The 23,416-nt window shown below is 40.3% G+C and overlaps 1 protein-coding gene across 1 annotated transcript in view; it reads left to right on the forward strand.

Moving 5' to 3' along the window:
- Nucleotides 1-7,731, forward strand: part of LOC138420279 (interferon-induced very large GTPase 1-like) — a 43,744-nt gene extending 36,013 nt beyond the window's left edge. The window contains exon 2 of the mRNA XM_069553380.1: nucleotides 175-7,731. Coding sequence (XP_069409481.1) covers nucleotides 483-7,466 — 6,984 coding nt within the window. The 5' untranslated portion in view covers nucleotides 175-482 and the 3' untranslated portion in view covers nucleotides 7,467-7,731. The remainder of the gene's footprint in view (nucleotides 1-174) is intronic.
- Nucleotides 7,732-23,416: the final 15,685 nt, after the last annotated feature.

A 23,416-nucleotide genomic window follows, 5' to 3' on the forward strand; every position in this document is an offset into this window, starting at 1 on the left:
TATTCCCTGGTATTTTATTCTTTTTAGTGTGATCATAAATGGGATTGTTCCCTGAAACTTTTTCCTGATAGTTCATTATTAGTGTATACAAAAGCAACCAATTTCTGCAAATTAGTCACAGGATTCTGCCTATTAACATGCCACAGGCTAACTGAGTGTCTTTTCTTCCTACAGCCATGGACACAGCAGAGACTAGGCCCAATGAACCCCTGTTTAGAGGCAAAAATAGGGAAGATCTCCAAGAGATGCTCAGAGAGATAGCACTGGCAGTTCAGCACTAGTTGTCAAAGCTGCAGGAACACCTGGGTGTGACTTCTGCCCATGCTTTACAACACCTAGAAGAAAAAGACCACCAGAAACTGGAATGCCAGGTGCCACATTCCTGGGAGAAAAAGGCCCTGGAGAAACTGCTTAACCTGTCACACTCAAATACTCTTTTAGAGTTACAGGAGTTTGGGGTGGAATCATTAAAGAAAGGGAAGATGGAGGCAGAACAGGCACTGCAGGAACAAAGAGAAATGCTGTCAGAACAGAGGCAACAACAGGAAGAGGCAGTGAGGAAAAAGGAAGCAGTGCTGAGGCAAACAGTGGAGATCCCCAAAGAGTTCTGGCCATCTCCTGAAAATGCCCCAGGAGAAGTCACGGAAGATATGCAGAGACAACTCAAGGTCATGGAGGGGGCACTTTCTCACAGCAAAAGTCTCCCAGATAGAGAGCTGGTGAGATATGCATCTGGAGGACTAGCCCTACAGGGAATTTACAAAACCAGTGACCAAAGGTGTCTCCTAGAGAAGAAAGAGGAGCTACTCTGTGTCCCCAAGGAGTTTGTACTCTGTGGCCCTAAACAGGGTACACGGGTGGAAATGAAGGAATTTACATCTTCTCAAGAAGAATCCATGTTCACTCAGACTGTAGAGAAACTGGGCTTCAGTATAACAGCCTTAGCAAAGGGTGGAGGTTGGGGAATTAGCCTGGAAGCTGGTATGGATCAGAGCATGCATTCAGAATCCAAGAAAATACAACAATCACATTCTACACACTCTTATTTCTGCTCAACCAAGTTCAGCTATATCCCACTGGCCTCCTTCCACTTTCCCATTGACCAGCTCCAACTTTCCAATGCTGCTCTCCAAGATTTAAAATACATTGAAGACCTTTTGAGTCAGTCAGAAGATCCAGACAAACTTTGCTTGCTGAGGCATAGGACTGAAGCCTTCTTCCAGAGGTATGGGTCTCATGCTAACCAGGGCCCTCTGCACCTGGGAGGAATCTACTGGTGGAAAGCTGTTTCAGAGGGTTTCCAAAAAGAATGGCTGGCAGAAGTGAAACAGCAAGCAGCAGAGGCCCTGAATATTTACATGAGGGGCAGTCCCAGTGGCTTTGGAGTGAACATTGGTACAGGTCTGGATATGTCAGACTCTCATTCGAAAAAAGCCTCTCCGAGAACAAACTTCCAAAATCTCCAAACCGAAGTCCAGTTATCTGTGGCCCAAACAGGTGGCCCACCAGAAGCAAATGGCTTTTTAAACTGGAAAGCTGGTCTAGTTGCCCATAATCAAACCTGGTGTGTCATTGACCGTGGACTTCAGCTGGTACCTGTTTGGGATATTGTCCTCTCTAGCCACAGAAGTGATTTTAAGGATCCTCGTAAATTAGCTAACTGCCTGAAAGACGAGTATGCTATTCTGACTGAATTCACTGCCCAGATCCAGGAGGGAGAAGAATTACTTTGTGTTGAGAAGGAGGCTAGGATTTTCCTAGAGGATGTGAAATCCTGGAAAGTTTTTCATCCTGAAGAACAGCTTAAAAGGCTGATAAATTTCATGCAAACATTGATTCAAAACATTAAAAGTTATACCACTTGGATTAATACATACCTCAAAGATAGGGGTCTGCAGAATTTTCTGGTAAACACTGTCAACTTTTGCAAAAAATCTGCCATTTATGGAACTAAATTTATTAAATCTCAGTTGAGCCATCTTTTGGATCCTCACATCTATGTAGTAACAAACTTTCTTCAGGTTCATTCCATTATGGAGTGGATATTTCAGTCAGAACCAAAGGAAGAGAATGTCCATATCACCCAATTTTCTGATTTAATTGAAATATTTAAAAAAACACAGAATGACCTTAGGGATGTAAAGGCAGGTTCTGAATCCACAGAGTTGGTGGAAGAAGCTCAAAGAAAGCTGACTTATGAGGTCAGCTTGTCTCTTGCCTGCTTCTTGAAATACCTCCGAGAAACAGGGAAGATGGACACACACGTCTTGCTTCTTTTGATAGCATCTGGTGCAGGATATCATGTGGTTCACAATACATTTCAGTATCTCCTGGGACATGATGAGTTACACTTCTTATTGGATAAAATGCAAACTGTGCAAAATAAATACCAAGAGCTTAAAAATATTTGCAACTACAGGGCTCAGGCATTCCTGGTGCTCACAGGTCTGACAGCAACAGCAGGCATCAAAGCTGTTTCTCCAGAGGAGAAAACACAACGCTTGGCATTGATCAAAGACCACATGGGACAATCTTTGACTAAAGAAGTTGTATATGTCCTCACCAAACCTGGAGGTCATGATTGGGAAAACCTAGAAAAAGACTTGAAACTGCTCATTGATGGGAGTTATGATCCTGCTGTCTCTTCATTGCAAGTGGAAGAGGTGAGAAAACAATTGCAAAGTGTCTTCCCTGAAAAGAAAGAGCTCCATGAACCACATGATAATGAAAAGAAAATGGAGGAAGTCATAGAAAATGGAGCCTTCCAAGACTTACTCCAGCGTCTAGGCCTAGAACATTACTACCCAAGAAAAATGAGCAGAGCTAACTTCCAACTGATCCACAAGACTTCTGTGTACAACACCCAGCCCTGCTCTGAAAGAGAACTTCCCTTCTATTTCCTACAGAAGCTATTGATGCTGGATTATGGGCTGAGATACCTGATCATCAAACATGAAGAATACACAGAGAACCAAGTCTATTCATGTACCTCAAATGAAGAAAAGGAGGCTTTTGATCCATATGAAGATCTACCTGAAGAGAGTGTTTGTCCTACTAAGCCTTCAGCAGCCACTAATGTCAGATCCTATGTTCACCCTATGGATATTCAGATGGCAATTCTTCACTGTGCAGATGATTTTGCCAGACAATACATTTTGGACAAACTTTCCATTTGTCAGTTTGCCCTCCCCCTTCTCATACCTAATCCTTGCAATGGTCAAATTGAATTCTCTCTCTGGTCTCTCAGACAAATTCGAAGGAGCTGGCAGCAAGTAGGGATATCAATAAAAGAGGAAAAGGACAATTACACGAATCAACAGATGTGTCGCGTTTCTGCCCCCATTGTGTCCTTTGTTAGAGTTGGAACGGGCTTCTCTGCCTCCAAATCGCAGATCATGAACTGTCTTCTCAGTGAACGCAAACATGATGTCTTTTTTCACCGACATTGCAAAGGCAGCAGCAGGGACTGTCTCTTGATGGGAGGAGTGGTGGAAGTCGCCTGGTTCTGTCCTGGGGGGGAAGAGCAGGACAGATTTGACAACTGCTTGACCTTTACCAATCTTCATGGAGATGCAAAGGAACATGAGAAGCAACTCGCCTTTTTGCAGGAAGTCTCCTCTATAATTGTGGTCCTCATGTCAACTTCTGATGACAATAAAGGAAACCGAAAAATAGTCAGTGACATGTGTCAGGCAGCAAAACCTTTAATCCTTTTGCTTGATGATAAAGGAAAAATCACAGTCAATAAATCTGGCTCAAGAGTGAGAATTGGGACCCGGAACAGAAATGAGGCGGAATTAGTAGGTGAGGTCACAACTACAATCAGACATTTGCTGAAGCTCTCGAACACTTCACTCAGCTTGGAGAACTGTGCCCACATTGCTCGCAAGCAAGGAATGCTTATTGATGAAGACCAGAGAGATTGCAAGGAAGCCAAAGAAAAGGCAGAGAATCTAATGACTCTACTGGGAAAAATGAAAATACCTCAGGTCAAGGAACACTTACTACCTCTTCAGGGAAAACTGTGGCAACGTTGGTGTAAAAAGGACAAAGAACTCTATCATCTGAGAGAAAAGGGGAATCGCAGCATTGAACAACACAAAAGTGAGACTGAGGCAGAAAAACAAATGATAAGACATGAACAGTTCAGTAAAGCCTTTCCTCTCAATGCTTTAATGCGTTCTGTCCTTGAAACTCTCCAAAATCATTCAGAAACTCACACCAAACTCTACTTCCTCCAATGGTTGAATGTAGCTTTGGACAAGCTGACTACAGGACACTTGGAAAATCTAAAGGAGAAGAAAAAGGCATTGGTTCAAACAGAAAAGCAAGAGGCCACAAAGAGTAGCTCTCTGAAAGACTGGCAAAAAGAGATAGAAGCTATTTCCAGAGAGATTGATGACTGTACCTTGGGAATTGAGCACATTCTCAGAGAAGCTGGCCAGATCTATGAAGCTCTGGAAGAAGCTTCACCCATGAAAGATACCCTATTTCTCTCCCTTCCCCACATTGCTGCAGATCTGATGATATCTGGTGTTCCCATTGAGCTGATGGATGGGGATGTTTCATATGTGCCCCTGAGGTGGGTGGCAGCTGTTTTTGACAAGCTCTCTGAGAAACTTGGAAACAAGCGGCTCTTTGTTCTCTCTGTCCTTGGCCTGCAGAGTTCAGGGAAGTCCACCCTGCTGAATGCCCTTTTTGGGCTGCAGTTCACTGTCAGTGCTGGGAGGTGTACCCGGGGGGCCTACATGCAGCTTCTGAAAGTGGAGGAGACATTCACAGCCGAACTGGGCTTTGACTTTGTGCTTGTTGTGGACACAGAGGGACTTCGAGCCCCAGAACTCAGCAACAAGTCCCAGAATCATGACAATGAGTTGGCAACCTTTGTCATCGGACTTGGAAACTTGACTCTGATCAATATTTTTGGGGAAAATCCATCAGAAATGCAAGATATTCTACAAATAGTTGTCCAAGCTTTTCTGAGAATGAAACAAGTAAAAATCTCTCCCAGTTGCCTCTTTGTCCATCAGAACGTAGGAGAAGTTACAGCTAAAGACCAAACTATGGAAGGCAGAAGGCGGCTAGAGCAGAGACTGGACAAAACGGCAGCAATAGCAGCTGAAGAAGAGCAGTGCTCCGATGTAACCTGCTTTAGTGATGTCATTAAGTTTGACGTCAACACCCAGGTCTACTACTTTGCTCACCTCTGGGATGGCAATCCCCCAATGGCCCCACCCAATCCTCGCTACAGCCACAATGTTCAGGAACTCAAAAGCAGAATTCTTGTGACTGCCCAACAGGAATCTAGGGGAAGCATCATGAAGATATCAGATGTAAAACTCCGAGTTCAAGATTTGTGGAGAGCCCTACTGAATGAGAACTTTATCTTCAGCTTCAGGAACACTCAAGAAGTCATGGCCATGAGCAAACTGGAAACCATGTATAACTCCTGGACGTGGGAGCTGAGGAGTCATGTGCAGAGATTACAGGACCAGCTGATCAACCAGATTCAGAATGGAAAAATCCAGACACTCGAAACATATACCCTGGAGGCTCCAGTTACAGGGGTATTTGAACTCATCTTGCAAGAACTTGAAAAATATTTTAATGAAGACCCAGATAGTGAGGTGCTGGTTCAGTGGAAAAAATTTTTTGAAAATAAACTAATAACCCTTAAAGAGGCACTAATTTTAGATGTCCAAAGAAAAGCCAATGAACTTATTAGTTTTAAAAAAAGTCAAGAAGAACTGGATAACAAAAAGTCAGGTTATGAAAAGGAATTATTGGAAAAAAGCCGGAATTTGGCTTTATTGCTAAATGGCACTGAATTGAGCAAGGACGAGCTCCATGAGAAATTCAATTCAGTTTGGGAAAAATGGGTCTCTGATGTTTCCTCAAGTCTCCCTCCAGCTGTAGAGCCTCAGATTGAAGTGGATTCTGAAAACATCCTTTTGGAATATTTCAAAAAGGAAAAATACATGGTAAGCATAATGGAGAACTATTCTGGAGAAAAGTTTAAAATCAGCTATGACCAACATGTTAAGATGAACAAGAAATCTTTGGGACTCTTTACAATCACAATGCAGCCCCACGATATACACTCCATAAACATGACCACTGACTGCATTATTTCAAAAGTTAATGAAACTGTTAACAAAATATCTCAGCAAAAGCATGATTACAATCCAAATTACTTCCATGAAATCCTGAGAATAATAGAAGAGGAGGTGAAGTCTGCAACCACTCAGAAGAGAAGATACACATTTACAAGAAAATATGAAATAGACTTATCATTGTGTTTATTCCAAAGAGCATCAGTGAAGTTTAAGGAGATGCACGAGGCATTCAAGAAGGCTAATGATCCTGTAAACTATCTGCAAAGCAAGAAAGATGATTTCTTCATGAGCTTTAAGATCTCTTGTCAAGGAGCAACTTCAATTAAAACATTTGTTGATTTTCTGTGGAAGAAACTCACACCTGCTGTCTCCAGCACCATAAGAAAAAACATGGCCCTCAAAATTGCTGGGGACATTCGAACCACCTGCCGGGCATTCAATGAAAACAGAGCTAACCTGGAGAAACACATTCTCATATCTCTGGCAGAAGAGGAAAATTTTGATACCTACTGGCAGTATCTTCAAAATCCAGAATCATTTTTTAAGAATTACATTGAAAACCATGTTAAAAGATATTTTTCTGACACAGGACATGAAAAAATAAAGACTTTTCTACAAATGAGTTTAGATGACATCAAGAATGCCATCCTCTCAGCTGTACATGCATCTACAGCAAGAGATAAAGATAAAAGCAGCACAGTGTCTGGGTGGTTAGATTTGTTCTGTGATCACCTGGGAAGTACCTTGATCTTTCCACGAAAAGACTTGATAAGCATTGAACTCCAGGAGATAAAAGATATTGAGTTTATCAAAGAGGCCATGAGTAAAGCTTTGGATCCTGAAATGAAGAAGGTAGAACAGAACTATTTGTCTGAACTTGTAGAAGAAATGATTCCTGAAATCCAGAAAATGCTCTCTGAACATCTCTGTGGCTGCTGGAAACAGTGTCCCTTCTGTAAAGCAATTTGTACAAACACAATCCCTACCCATGAAGGAGACCACAGTGTTCCCTTCCACCGTCCAAAGGCTCTCAGTGGATGGAGGTGGCATCAAACAGACCATTTTGTCATTGATTACTGTACTAGTCTGGTAGCAAGTGATTTGAAGTTTATTTTGAATGATGACAGGAGAATCCCATATAAGACCTACCGACAAGCAGGAGGGGAATATGCCACATGGAGCATCACCCCAGACACATCCACCCAGCCATACTGGAAATGGTTTGTCTGTCACTTCAGATCAAAGCTAGAAGAAAAATATCACCTAAAATTTATCAATGAAGGTAAAATTCCTGATGCCTGGAAGAAAATCACAAAGCAAGATGTGCTTGATGACTTGAAAAAACATTAATCCTCAATGAGCAGATTAGGGTTCCAGTATCTAAACAAAGAAGGCAGATTACCAGAACAAGCCTAAAATACCACTCACTCAGAATAAAAACTTTCCTTATTTCAATTTTTTTCAAATGAAATGTCTAAAACTAAATCAATCATAGCAAGAGTTGAAGATTTCTTGAGTCAGAACCTTATTTTTCTTTGCCTCAATTCCTTCTTGATAAACAGCTGATATATATGAGTACATGATAAAATCAAATAAAGTACATTTAATATACCAACTGCATATTTTATATTATTATTCTGAATGTTTTTATTTTTAAATATATAATGTTATATAAAGTTTCAAGAAAGTCATTTTCATAGAGGGAAATTAAATCCATTGCAGATGGCTACAAAATCTACAGAATAACTGCACAAATATTTTGATCAATGTACAGTTATTGACTGAAAGTTACAAATTCTTTTCATTTCTAAGTGCATTTTTTTCACTCTGTGAAATTGTGAGGAAAAGTTATTAATGCTTGAATGCAAAAACATTCATAGGAAATTCAAGATTTCCAATTCTCAAATTTAATGCCATTTAGAGCCATTCTATTACAGGAATTGAAAAAAACAAACAAACAAACAAACAGACACTTGGCCAGGATAGAGCCTGCATCAATTCAAGAAACAATATTAAACAAATATGAAAAATAGAACTTATATAACTTTTTCTAATTTAACCATTTTCTCTTCTTCCTGGGCACTTTGGCACTTGCCTGTGCATGTTTTTGTTTGTTTGTTTGTATGTTATCTTTTTTAGTCTTATCTAATTGACCATCCATTCTTTTTCATTGTCTGCAATTTACACTTAGCCTCAAGACTTTGCTTGGGACGTACATTTTTGTTGTTGTTCCCTTTAATGCAGGTACCTTTCCAAGAAGATAGACAGTTTACAAGGTGCTGTAATATATCTTAATTGACAAGATCTTAATTCAAAAAAGTCAACACACTATGTTAATTCATTTTGTACTTAAACTTTCATTTCAAAGAATAAAATAATGCCATTTGTAGCAACATTGGATACAACTATAGATTACCATATTAAGTGAAGTAAGTCAGAAAGAGAAAGACAAATATAACATACATGTGCAATCTAAAATATGGCACAAACAAACCTATCTATCAAACAGAAACAGACTCATAGATACAGAGATTAGACTTGTGGTTGCCAAGGGGGAAGAGGGCAGAAGGAGAGGGATTGACTGAGAATTTGAAATTGATATATGCAAACTATTGCTTTAGAATGGATGAACAGCAAGGTCCTCCTGTATAGCACAGGCACTGTATACAGTCTCCCGGGATAAACCATAAAGGAAAAGAATATTTTACAAAGAATGCCTATATGTATAAAACTGCTTCACTTTGCTGTACAGCAGAGATTGGCACAACATTGTAAATCAACTATACTTCAATAGAAAAAAAGCAATATAAGTTCTCTTTTTTTAAGATATAAATTATATAATCTTCTCTAATGTATTTTACTGCTTTTTAATGCAGCCTAAAAAATAGTATAATAGCAGTAACAGAAAAAAAAAGTCAAGTTACAGTTAGTGGTGTATATTAGTGTCTTTAGCTCATTTTAAAGTTATTGAATGACCAAATCACCTTTGAAAGGCAGTTGGTACTGAGAAATATCATGGGTTTCTGGCTTCTTATCCAGCTATTGGAGCCCATCTTATATGCAGAAGCGAGTAGTTTCTGTAAAGCCTTATTGATGTCTTGAAGAAGAAAGTACTTAGTATTTATGTCATCAGTTCAGTTCAGTTCAGCCGCTCAGTCTTAAATAACCTTTTCTAATTTAACCATTTTCTCTTCTTCTTGGGCACTTTGGCACTTGCCTGTGCATGTTTTTTTAAAAGGGTAAAGAAAAAAATCACAAGAGTTTAGGTATTCAGAGTCTAGAGCTCTGTACAAGTCTGAGAAGGACCTGTTTATCAAACAAGATTTATGACCAAGGAAAAAGGGCCATTTTAATCAAGGCTGTGAACCAGGTCAGGGCTTCCCTTGTAGCTCAATCGGTAAAGAGTCTGCTTGCAATACAGGAGACCTGGGTTCGATTACAGGATCAGGAAGATTCCCTGGAGAAGGAAATAGCAACCCACTCCAGTATTCTTGCCTGGAGAATCCCATGGGCAGAGGAGCTAGCTACAGTCCATGGGGTCACAAGAGTCGGACACGTCTTAGTCACTAAACCATAGTGATAATTCAATAAGAAATATTTCTGTGTATTAAAATGTCAGAAAATGCTTATCTCCAATCAAGCACCTTTGTGACTTTTCACACTATTTGAGCCATAGAGTCATGATCAGAAATAAAAATTAAGAACATTTTGAAGTCAATCAAGGACCGGAGAGAGGAGGAAATCTCCACTCTGCAAACCTATACCTTCTGAAACAATGACTTATGCTAGGTTCTCAAAGGTGATGATCTGAAGGAATCCTGATGCAAAGAAAAAAGTTACTCATGTCTGACATAAGGCCATTCATTGGCTTCCCTTTAAGAGTACACTCTCTACCCCTCCACAGCCTGTATAAAAACATACAGTACAAAGAAGAACAATCAAAGGACTTGGATCTTCGGCTGGGAGACAGGCGTGCTCACTCTGCTATCTGTGCCTGAAGCATACTCTTTAGTTTCAGGTCAAATGACCATGTCTCCAAAAGAAATCATGAAACAGAAAAACTATATAGAAAGCAGATGGTCTTGAATAGATGGATTTTCCTTTTGTTCTTTAAAAATAGTCTCACTGAGAGTTGGAGGAGCCTCCGAATAGGATAAAGTTGAAATAGGATAAAAACAGAACCCATGCACAATATAGCACCTGTCTCTGACATCACTGCATTCTTGACAACTGTGCATGTTAACATTTGTTCAGTGCTTTTTATATTTGTTCAGTAAGTCCATTAAAAGTTTTAACTAACAAGCATTATAATTAACTTTTATTTTCAGGCAAAATTCTTGTGTATAAACAAATAATTTTTTTACCAATGCCTCAGGCATTTAAGTAGTGATTACTAAATGCAATTCTGAGATGGTGTCAAGAGTTCCCAACAAAATGCTTAGACATAAGTTGGGAATGAGGGTAGATGGGAACATATGAATGCGTTTTTCTATTATAGTAGTGGAGAGTAAAGTGCCATCAAGGTGAGCTCAGGATCAGTGTCAATGGGTTGAGGTCAGTGATGGAGATCTTAGGAACACTGGAGTAGGGTGATAGAGTTCATAGGGATGAGAATCATATAGTCATCAAAAGTGGGAGATGCCAGGCCCAGGGTAGGTTCAGGGATTAGAGATGGCCAGCATTATAAGGTCATTGAAGGTAAGGTTAACATGATCAGTAGAAAGTCTCTCAGAGTCACTGAAAATGTGGATCATGGAAACAAAGGAATCGGGGGTCACCATATCAACAGACATAGGGAAATTCCAGAGTGATTTACGCAAGACAGGACAAATCCTGCAGGAATGGGACTAGGAGAGTGATGGATTCTAGCACAAGATAAAGAACACAAATACAATGTGAGATGCTTCTCAGGGGCACCAATGGTGAAGAACTCACTTACCGATGCAGGAGATAAAAGAGATGGTGCAGTTCAATCCCTAGGTTGGGAAGATCCCCTGGAGAAGGAAATGGCAACCCACTCCAGTATTCTTGCCTGGAAAATTCCATACACAGAGGAGCCTGATGGGCCACCATCAATGAGGCCAAAAAGAGTTGGGCATGACTGAGCACCAGCACATGCTTTTAAAAAGATGGAAATTTACACTAAGTAGATTTTCACTTAGGTCTCTAAGTGAATGAAGTGTACTACAGACTATTACGGACTAATTATTTTTGTCATCCCTAAATCCATAGGGATTTAAGACAGACTTATATGTCTTTTCATTTGGAGGAGATATCAAGATTCAAGGCAAAAGGAGAAGAGGGCAGCAGAGGATGAGATGGTTAGATAGCATCACTGAGTTTGAGCAAACTCCAGGAAACAGCAATAATAGTAGTTAGCATGGAAGCTGGGGCTACCTGCTCATGATCACTAGTGTGCTCTACTCCTGAATAAGATGCTGAATTTCTCCAAGGTCCATGGGATACAGATTGGATCCTCTGCCCAACAGAGTTTCCTCACCCCTTCTACCGCTCATCGCTCACATGGCTCACTCTGCCCATCCCTCCAACACCCGACCCCACGCACCCCTCCAACCCCTCCCACCCCTCCCACACTCCACCCCTCCCACCGCCCACTTCAGCAGAGACCACTGGAAATATACTGCCAGAACCGGGAATGAGGGGAAAGTCAAAGAGCTTACCCTGGGATATCAGCAAAACAGGTCATCAAACAGTACACTGTCAGGTCATTAAGTGTACAGGGGCATTCTGAAGACTCCACAAAAGCACAACCACAAGCAGCAGCTATTGTATATTCAACAACTAAAACAAATCACAAATAGCATCAGCTGCCCTTCAGCTCTCATCCCTCAAACCAAATCATAAGAGTAGGAGGAGGAAAGGAAGTAAAGAAACAAGAAAAAGAAAACAGGCCATGACACACTTACTTCCTCCAGTTCTATGAAATTGTAAATCAGGCCTGAATTTGATGCAGGTGGTGAAAGGTAGTCAAAGAGCCAGATTAGGATTTAATGAGAGATGGAAGTTTTGATAGTAGATAGGACCAAACTTTCTAATGCCTGAGACTTTAGATATTCTAATACCAAAAGTGTCAAGAAAAGTCACCTTCCCAGGATATTACCAGGAATGGGTGTGGGGAGAACCAAAATAACATGGCGGCAAGCAAGGGCAGAGATAAATAAAGGAATATTCCAATTATACACCACTGAGTCCTGCTCATTCAATAAACAGGTTACACACAGATGAAGAAAAATGAGGAAGAAGGGCAAGAGGAGAAATAAACTGGCAACACAGATGAGTCTCTTCTGGAAAAGGAAGGGACTGCTTCCAGGAGATGTTTCAATTACTTCTCATTATTAACTAGTATAATATTGTGATATAATAATAAAGATATATGCAGTCTTTGTCCAGGTTTCTGGAGCAGAGCTCCTAGAATTCTTGGAACTTCATGAGTTACAGGGATGAGAGGAGCCTCTTGTTACTCCTAAAAAGTCCCTGTCGAGAATACTTGAGTTTATGTTAATGAGGTGACTCTGTATGAGCTCCCTAGATAGTTTCAGGATGGAGGTTGCCTGCCAAAACACCATGTGATAACAGGGTTGGAACTTTCAGCTCCAAATCCTCTCACACCTCCAGGAGGGAAACTGGATAGAGACTGAGTTAATCTGGGGTTGCCAATGATTTAATCATGCTTATGTCATGGGACCTCCATAAAACCATAAAGGAAAGGGTTTGCAGAGCTTCTAGGGTGGTGAACACCCCCACATGCAGAAAGGTGGTGTACCCCAACCTCCACAATCACAGAAGCCATTGTATTCAGGGGACTTCCACACCTCATATTATTTGCCTCTTAATCCGGTTCTGCATGTATATATTTTCTAACATATTTTATAAGGATACATAGCTACATATCCTATATGTATATATTTAGCTGTAAATAAGAAAAGTTCTTGATTCCCAAGTGCAGTCACAGCAAATTTTCAAACTAGAAGACTGGGTCATGGGAATCCTATACTAACACATATATATGGAATTTAGGAAGATGGCAATGATGACCCTGTATGCAAGACAGGGAAAGAGACACAGATGTGTATAACGGACCTTTGGACTCAGAGGGAGAGGGAGAGGGAGAGGGTGGGATGATTTGGGAGAATGACATTCTAACATGTTTACTATCATGTAAGAATTGAATCGCCAGTCTATGTCTGATGCAGGATGCAGCATGCTTGGGGCTGGTGCATGGGGATGTCCCAGAGAGATGTTATGGGGAGGGAGGTGGGAGGGGGGTTCATGTTTGGGAATGCATGTAAGAATTAAAGATATTAAAATTTAAAAAATAAAAAAAAATAAATTAAAAAAAATAAAAACAATGTTCCAAATTAGGGAAAAAAAAAAAAAAGAGACAAGTCAGATACATTGTGGGTTGGAACAACAGACTGGTTCCAAATAGGAAAAGGAGTACGTCAAGGCTGTATATTGTCACCCTGCTTATTTAACTTATATGCAGAGTACATCATGAGAAATGCTGGACTGGAAGAAACACAAGCTGGAATCAAGATTGCCAGGAGAAATATCAATAACCTCGGATATGCAGATGACACGACCCTTATGGCAGAAAGTGAAGAGGAACTAAAAAAGCCTCTTGATGAAAGTGAAAGAGGAGAGTGAAAAAGTTGGCTTAAAGCTCAACATTCAGAAAACGAAGATCATGGCATCTGGTCCCATCACTTCATGGGAAATAGATGGGGAAACAGTGTCAGACTTTATTTTTGGGGGCTGCAAAATCACTGCAGATGATGACTGCAGCCATGAAATTAAAAGATGCTTACTCCTTGGAAGAAAAGTTATGAACAACCTAAATAGCATATTCAAAAGCAGAGACATTACTTTGCCGACTAAGGTTCATCTAGTCAAGGCTATGGTTTTTCCAGTAGTCATGTATGGATGTGAGAGTTGGACTGTGAAGACGGCTGAGCACCAAAGAATTGATGCTTTTGAACTGTGGTGTTAGAGAAGACTCTTGAGAGTCCCTTGGACTACAAGGAGATCCAACCAATCCATTGTGAAGGAGATCAGCCCTGGGATTTATTTGGAAGGAGTTATGCTAAAGCTGAAACTCCAGTACTTTGGCCACCTCATGGGAAGAGTTGACTCATTGGAAAAGACTCTGATGCTTGGAGGGATTGGGGGCAGGAGGAGAAGGGGATGACAGAGGATGAGATGGCTGGATGGCATCACTGACTCGATGGGTATGAGTCTGAGTGAACTCTGGGAGTTGGTGATGGACAGGGAGGCCTGGCGTGCTGCAATTCAAGGGGTCGCAAAGAGTTGGACACGACTGAGCGACTGAACTGAACTGAGGGACCCAATATTTGCAATTGCTATCCAAAGTGGGAGGGCAATCTTATGGGCCTGAGCCCTTAACCAGTGAGGTCTGAACTAACTCCAGGTAGTTAGTGTCAGAACTGAATCAAATTGTAGGACATCCACTTGGTGTCTGCACCTAGCTAGAGAACTGTTTGGTAGGGAAAACCCACATTTTTAGTGTCTGAAGTGTTCTATGGCTTTGAATAGATCTTAGTAATTATAACTAGATTTACATTGAAGAAAGTAAGGAATATCACTAAGCAATTCAGGTATGACCTAAACCAATTCCTTACAATTATATAGTGGAGGTGACAAATAGATTCAAGGGATTCGATTTGATAAATAGAGTGCCTCAAGAACTATGAATGGAGGTTTGTATCATTGTACCCGAGGCAGTGATCAAAATCAGAGCCAAGAAAAAGAAATGCAAAAAAGGAAAATAGTTGTCTGAGGAGGCCTTTCAAATAGCTGAGAAAAGAACAGCAGCTAAAAGCAAAGGAGAAAAGAAAAGATACATCCCTCTGAAGGCAGAGTTCCAAAGAATAGCAAGGAGAGATGAGAAAGACTTTCTAAGTGATCAGTGCAAAGAAATAGAGGAAAACAATAGAATGGGAAAGACTAGAGATCCCTTTAAGAAAATTAGAGACACCAAGGGAACATTTCATGCCAAGATGGGCACAACAAAGGACAGAAGGAATATAGACCTAACAGAAGCAGAAAATATTAAGAAAAGGTGGCAAGAATACGCAGAAGTACTAGACATACAAGATCTTAATGACCCAGATAACCACGATGGTGTGATCATGCACCTAGAACCAGACATCCTGGAGTGCCAAGTCAAGGAGATCTTAGAACAAAGCTAGTGGAGGTGACAGAATTTAAGCTGAGCTATTTCAAACCCTAAAACATGATGCTGTTAAAGTGCTGCACTCATTGTGCCAGCAAATGTGGAAAACTCAGCAGTGGCCACAGGACTGGAAAAGGTCAGTTTTCATTCCATTCCCAAAGAAAGGCAATGCCAAAGAATGCTCCAACTACTGCGCAGTAGGACTCATCTCCCTCACTAGCAAAGTAATGCTCAAAATTCTCCAACCTAGGATTCAACAGTATGTGAACCAACAACTTCCAGATGTTCAAGATGGATTTAGAAAAGACAGAGGAACCAGAGATCACATTGCCAACACCTGCTGGATCATAGAAAAAGCAAGGGAATTCTAGAAAAACATTTACTTCTGCTTCATTGACTATGTTAAAGTTTTTAGCTCTGTGGATCACAACAAACTGTGGAAAATTCTTAAAGAATGAGAAAATGAAACCAACTTACCTGCCTCCTGAGCAACCTGTATGCAGGTCAGAAAGCAACAGTTAGAATGGGACATGGAACAATGGACTGATTCACAATTGGGGAAGGAGTATGTCAAGGCTGTATACTGTCACCCTGCTTATTTAACTTATATGCAGTGTACATCATGTGAAATGCCAGGCTGGATGAAGCACAAGCTGGAATCAGGATTCCTGGGAGCAATATCAATAATCTCAGAAAAGCAGATAACACCACCCTCATTGCAGAAAGTGAAGAGGAACTAAAGAGGCTCTTGATGAAAGTGAAAAGGAGAGTGAAAAAGTTGGCTTAAAACTCAACATTCAAAAAAAGGAAGATCATGGCATTTGACCCCAGCACTTCATGGCAAATAGATGGGAAAACAATGGAAATGGTGACAGACGTTATTTTCCTGGGCTCTGAAATCACTGTGGATTATGACTGCAGCCATGAAATTAAAAGATGATGGCTGTTGGAAGAAAAGTTATGACAAACCTAAACAGCATTAAAAAAAAAAAAAAGCAGAGACACTACTTTGGCAACAAAGTCCTATAGTCAAAGCTATGGTTTTCCCAGTAGTCATGTATTGATGTGAGAAAGTGAAGTCGCTCAGTCGTGTCTGACTCTTTGCAATCCCATGGACAGTAGCCCACCAGGCTTCTCTGTCCATGGGATTTTCCAGGCAAGAGTACTGGAGTGGGCTGCCATTTCCTTCTCCAGGGGGTCTTCCTGACCCTGGGATCGAACCCAGGTTTCCTGAATAGCAGGCAGACGCTTTACCCTCTGAGCCACCAGGGAAATAGCAAGGAGAGATAAGAAAGCCTTCTTCAGCAATCAATGCAAAGAAATAGAGGAAAACAGCAGAATGGGAAAGACTAGAGATCTCTTCAAGAAAATTAGGGATACCAAGGGAATATTTCATGCAAAGATGGGCTCGATAAAGGACAGAAATGGTATGGACCTAATAGAAGCAGAAGATATTAAGAAGAAGTGGCAAGAATACAAGGAAGAACTGTACAAAAAAGATATTCATGAGCCAGATAATCATGATGATGTGATCACTAATCTAGAGCCAGACATCTTGGAATGTGAAGTCAAGTGGGCCTTAGAAAGCATCACTACGAACAAAGCTAGTGGAGGTGATGGAATTCCAGTTGAGCTCTTTCAAATCCTGAAACATGATGCTGTGAAAGTGCTGCACTCAATATGCCAGCAAGTTTGGAAAACTCAGCAGTGGCCACAGGACTGGAAAAGGTCAGTTTTCATTCCAATTCCAAAGAAAGGCAATGTAAAAGAATGCTCAAACTATCGCAAAATTGCACTCATCTCACATGCTAGTAAACTAATGCTCAAAATTCTCCAAGCCAGACTCAGCAATACATGAACCGTGAACTCCCTGATGTTCAAGCTGGTTTTAGAAAAGGCAGAGAAACCAATGATCATATTGCCAACATCCGCTGGATCATGGAAAAAACAAGAGAGTTCCAGTAAAACATCTATTTCTACTTTATTGACTATGCCCAAGCCTTTGACTGTGTGGATCACAATAAACTGTAGAAAATTCTGAAAGAGATGGGAATACCAGAGCATCTGAGCTGGCTCTTGAGAAATCTGTATGCAGGTCAGGAAGCAACAGTTAGAACTGGACAGGGAACAACAGACTGGTTACAAATAGGAAAAGGAGTACATCAAGGTTGTATATTGTGACCCTGCTTATTTAACTTCTATGCAGAGTACATCATGAGAAATGCTGGACTGGAAGAAACACAAGCTGGAATCAAGATATCAATATCCTCAGATATGCAGATGACAACACCCTTATGGCAGAAAGTGAAGAGGAGCTAAAAAGCCTCTTGATGAAAGTGAAAGAGGAGAGTGAAAAAGTTGGCTTAAAGCTCAACATTCAGAAAATGAAGATCATGGCATCTGGTCCCATCACTTCATGGGAAATAGACAGGGAAACAGTAGAAACAGTGTCAGACTTTATTTTGGGGGGCTCCAAAATCACTGCAGATGTTGACTGCAGCCACGAAATTAAAAGATGCTTACTCCTTGGAAGAAAAGTTATGACCAACCTAGATAGCATATTCAAAAGCAGAGACATTACTTTGCCGACTAAGGTCTGCCTAGTCAAGGCTATGGTCTTTCCTGTGGTCATGTATGGATGTGAGAGTTGGACTGTGAAGAAGACTGAGCACCAAGAAATTGATGCGTTTGAACTGTGGTGTTGGAGAAGACTCTTGAAGGTCCTTTGTACTGCAAGGAGATCCAACCAGTCCATTGTGAAGGAGATCAACCCTGGGATTTCTTTGGAAGGAATGATGCTAAAGCTGAAGCTCCAGTACTTTGGCCACCTCATGTGAAGAGTTGACTCATTGGAAAAGACTCTGATGCTTGGAGGGATTGGGGGCAGGAGGAGAAGGGGATGACCCAGGATGAGATGGCTGGATGGCATCACGGGCTCAATGGACATGAGTCTTAGTGAACTCCAGGAGTTGGTGATGGACAGGGAGGCCTGGTCTGCTGTGTTCATGGGGTCACAGAGTCAGACACGACTGAGCAACTGAACTGAACTGAAGAGCTGAAACATAAAGAAGGTGAGAGCCGAAGAATTGATGCTTTTGAACTGTGGTGTTGGAGAAGACTCTTGAGAGTCCCTTGGACTGCAAGGAGATCCAACCAGTCCATCCTAAAGGAAATAAATCCTCAGTATTCATTGGGATGACTGATGCTGAAGCTCCAATTCTTTGGCCACCTGTTGCAAAGAACGGACTCATTGGAAAAGACCCTGATGCTGGGAAAGATTGACGGCAGGAGGAGAAGAGAATGACAGAGGACAAGATGGCTGGATGGCATGATCGACTCAATGCACATGAGTTTGAGCAAGCTCTGGGAGATGGTGAAGGACAGGGAAGCCTGGTGTGCTGTAGTCCATGGGATTGCAGAGTCGGACACAACTGAGTGGTTGAAGCACAACAAAATCCATTTGGGATGTCAAGAGCATTATTATCTCCATCCTATTTCTTTGCAAATTTCTTTTGTAAAATATTCTATTCTCCCTCTTGACAATGAATGCCTTTCACAGACTAAGGGAAAGTCCTAATCATGCCATCTTCATCTACATCCTCATCTTCAATTTTGTTGTGCCTGATAACGACAAACCCTGTGCACTTTTCCTTCATCTCCAGACTCTAAGCCTTTCATGTTTAAGGAAGTCTGAAGATTAGAGGGAAACAGACTGGTAGAAACTGCCTGGTCACAACATATCATACTGGTCTTAAATTCTCAACATCCTTATTTATTTCAAAAATACCCTTACTGTACTGAGGAATGACACTTTTGAAGCTTGATCATATATTCAGCACAATTTAAAGAGCACCTATTATGGACAGAGGGCTTCCCTGGTGGCTCAGATGGTAAAGTGTCTGCGTGCAATATGGGAGACCCAGGTTCGATCCCTGGGTTGGGAAGATCCCCTGGAGAAGGAAATGACAACCGACTCCAGTACCCTAGCCTGGAAAATCTCATGGACAACAGGAGCCTGCTAGGCTACAGTCCATGGGGTCGCAAAGAGTCGGACATGACTGAGCGACTTCAGTTCACTTTATTATGGACAGTGTACTCTGACATTGTACCAATCAGAGTACACTGCCCATGATCCTCCACTATTAGTTTCCTATTGCTACTGTAACAAATTACCACAGATTTGGTGACTTAAAACAACAAGTTAATTCTCTTATAGTTCTAGAGGTGATATGTCCAAAACTGGGTCTTATGGGGCTAAAAACAAATTACTGTCAAAGCTGCATTCCTTTTGGAGGCTCTAAAGGAAAGTCTGTTTTCTTGCCTTTTCCAGCATCTAGAGGCTGCCCTCCTTCCTAGGCTCACAATCTCCTTCCATCTTCAAAGTTGTCAGTGACCAGTCAAGTTGTCCCGATGCAACATCACTCTACCTCTGACCCCCACACCTCCCTCTCATAAGGACCCTACTGATTACATTCATCACAACTGGATAACCCATAATAGTCTCCCAATCTCAATATCTTAGTCACTTCTGAAAAATTCTTTTTGCCATGTAAAGCCATATATTCACAGGTTCTGGGGATTAGAAAATGGATATCTTTTGGGGGGTAGTCCTTTATTCAATATATCACACCTCTTCATAGAATGAAAGAGAAATAACTCTTGGAGAGTCAGGAGGCTATAAAAGATGTGATTTTTAAAAAACCTATTTTTAACTGAAATACAAGAGTTATACTACCAAAACCAACAACAACACAAATTACACGTGTACAGCTCATGGAATTATTCCATAACAAACACATCAACTTCACCAACACAGAGGAAAAGTTACAGATCATACCAACCTCCTAGAATCATCTCCCTCACAACATGTCCTCTTCTAATAACTATACCCTCTATTCCAGAGGCTCAACACCATAGATGAGTTCTGTTTTTGAACAGGCAAATTGAATGATTCAGTGTAATTGTTTTCTGTCTGACTTCCATTCACTCAACAATGTTTGGGAAGTTTATCTGTTACTAAACGGAGCTACAGTTGGGTTTTTCGTCATTGTATAATATTCCATTATATATCACAATTCATGTATCCATTATACTACTAACAAACATTTGAATTTTCTTCAGCTTGTGTTTATTGAAATACTGCTGCTCTAAGAATTCTTGCACACGTCTTTTGTTGCATTTACTCACACATTTCCATTAGGTATATACCAGGAGAACAATTTTTGGGTCATAGTTTATCTACATACCTAGATATCTCTTCAACTTTAGGAGAGAATTCCAGCCAATTTTTAAAGTAGCTGTACAAATTCAAAACATTACTAGCAATATATGTGTGTTTCCATTGCTTCTCATGTTTATTAACACTATTATCACTCTTTTATATTTTAGCTACTCTGGACTATGTAGTACTAATAATGCACTATAATTTGCATTTTCCTGATTATGCTGGACTGGACTTCCTTCATTCCTTGTGACTATTTGAATATTCACTCTTATAAACTGCCTGCTCAAGTCTTTCATCCATATTCATTTTGTGGTCATTTCATAGTTCTTTCCATATTCTGCATGTAGGCACCTTATCAGATGTATGTGTTGCATAATGACTTCTTTACCAAAAAAAAGTACATAAAATTGAAATTTGAATGTCAATTGATTTCTTATGGATCCAGCTCTTATTTCCAAACTTGTAACTATCAATTCACCCAATACAGGTGCCCCCTAAGCACATAAAGCAAATATTAACAGGCATAAAGGGAGAAATGAACTACTAATACAATAAAAGTACAGGAATTTAAAAGCCCACTTACATCCCTGGACAGATGATCCAGGCAGAAAATCAATCAAGAAATATGGGTCTTAAACAATGCATTTGATCAGGTTGACTTATTAGAGACACAAAAATATTTCATTCAAATAAACCACAATACATATTCTTTTCAAGTGCCCAAGGAATATTCTCAACAGTAAGTCATATGCAACTCCACAAAACAAGTCTTAGTATTATTAAGAAAACTAAAAGTATATCAACTATCTTGTCTGACCACAACTGGATAAAACAAGAATATAACAACAACAACAACAAAAAAAAAAACTAGAAAAACCATAATCTTGTGGTCTAAACAACAAGCTACTAAACAACAAAAGGTTCCTTGAAGATATCAAAGACAAAATTTAAAAAACAATCTCAAGACAACTGAAAATGAAAACACAATGCTCCAAAACCTATGAGGCAGAACAAAAGAAGCTCTAACAGGGAGGTGTATAGTAATATAAGCCTACCTAAAGAAAACAAACAAACAAAGCAGTCTCAAATAAACAAACCACCCTTATACCTAGAGGAATGAGAATAAAAAGTGCAAACAAAACCTGAAGATCATAAAATAAAAATGATAAGCTTGGAGAAGAAATAATTGAAATAGAGACTGAAAAACAAGTGAAAAGATCAAGAGATCAAGTGAAAAGCTAGTTTTTGATGAGACAAAATTGATAAACCTCTAGTGAAATACATCAAGGAAGAAAAAGAGAGACAAAATAAATGAAATCAGTAAAGAAAGTGAAGCCATTAATAATTGTGGTTTTGCATTGCTCAACTTTGCTGTTTTTAGATATTGGAATACATTCTTAAATAAATGTGGTTATATTGCACATCATTTTAAAGCTCATTTCTCACTTTATGTTATCTTGCTAATGACATTACTTTCTATGTATTTTATATTTATTTTAGACTATGGAAATTATATTAGACAAAAAGCAAATTCTAGCAATTTTCTTATTCAAATTCAAAATGGGTTGTAAAGCAGCAGAGACAACTTGCAACATTAATGCATTTGGCCCAGGAACTGCTAACTAATGTACAGTACAGCAGTATTTCAAAAAGTTTCCAAAGGAGACAAGAGCCTTTAAGGTGAGGAGAGTAATGGCTGGCCATTGGAAGTTGACAATGACCAATTGAGAGCCATCATCAAAGCTGATCCACTTACAACTACACATAAGTTGCTAAAGAACTCAATACCGACCATTCTATGGTTGACTGGCATTTGAAGCAAATTGGAAAGGTGAAAAAGCTCAATAAATGGGTGCCTCATAAGCTGACCAAAATCTTAAAAAACCATTGTTGTGAAGTGTCAGCTTCTCTTATTCTACGCAATAACAATGAACCATTTCCCAATCAGATTGTGATGTGCAATGAAAAGTGGATTTTATACAACAACCAGTGATGACCAGCTCAGTGGTCAGACTGAGAAGAAGCTCCAAAGTGCTTCCCAAAGCCAAACGTGCACCAAGAAAAGGTCATGGTCACTGTCTGATGGTCTGCTGCTGGTCTGATCCATGACAGCTTTCTGAATCCTAGTGAAACCATTAGTAAATCCGAGAAGCATGCTCAGCAAATTGATGAGATTCACCAAAAACCTGAAAACCTCAATGCCTGCAGCCACCACTGGCCAATAGAAAGGGCCCAATTCTTCCCCAGACAATGCCCAACCGCATGTCGCACAGCCAACACGTCAACTGGTGAATGAATTGGACGACAAAGCTTTGCCTCATCCTCCATATGTGCTCAGTCGTGTCCAACTCTTTGTGACCCCATGGACTGGAGCCCACCAGTGGGCTGTCCACATGATTTTGCAAGCAAAAATACTGAAGTGAGTTGCCATTTCCTACTCCAGGGGATCTTCCCAACCCAGGAATTGAACCTGCGTCTCTTGCATTGGCAGGCAGATTCTTTACCACTGCACCACCTGGGAAGCCAAATATTCACCAGACATCTTGCTAACTGACTACCACTTCTTCAAGCATCTCAACAACTTGTTGCAGAGAAAAGACTTCCACAACCAGAAGAGACAGAAAAATCTTTCCAAGAGTTTTTCAAAACTCGAAGCATGCAGTTTTACGCCACAGGAATAAATAAACTTATTTTTCATTGGGAAAAACGTGTTGATTGTAATGGTTCCTATTTTGATTAATAAGGATGTGTTTGAGCCTAGTTACAATGCTTTAAAATTCACAGTCTGAAACCACAATTATGTTGCACCAACCTAATAATATTGGAGAGTTTCCTAAAAGACTATTTATATTCCCTAAGAAT

Source organism: Ovis canadensis, chromosome 15, assembly GCF_042477335.2.
Source record: "Ovis canadensis isolate MfBH-ARS-UI-01 breed Bighorn chromosome 15, ARS-UI_OviCan_v2, whole genome shotgun sequence".
Lineage (NCBI taxonomy): Eukaryota > Metazoa > Chordata > Mammalia > Artiodactyla > Bovidae > Ovis > Ovis canadensis.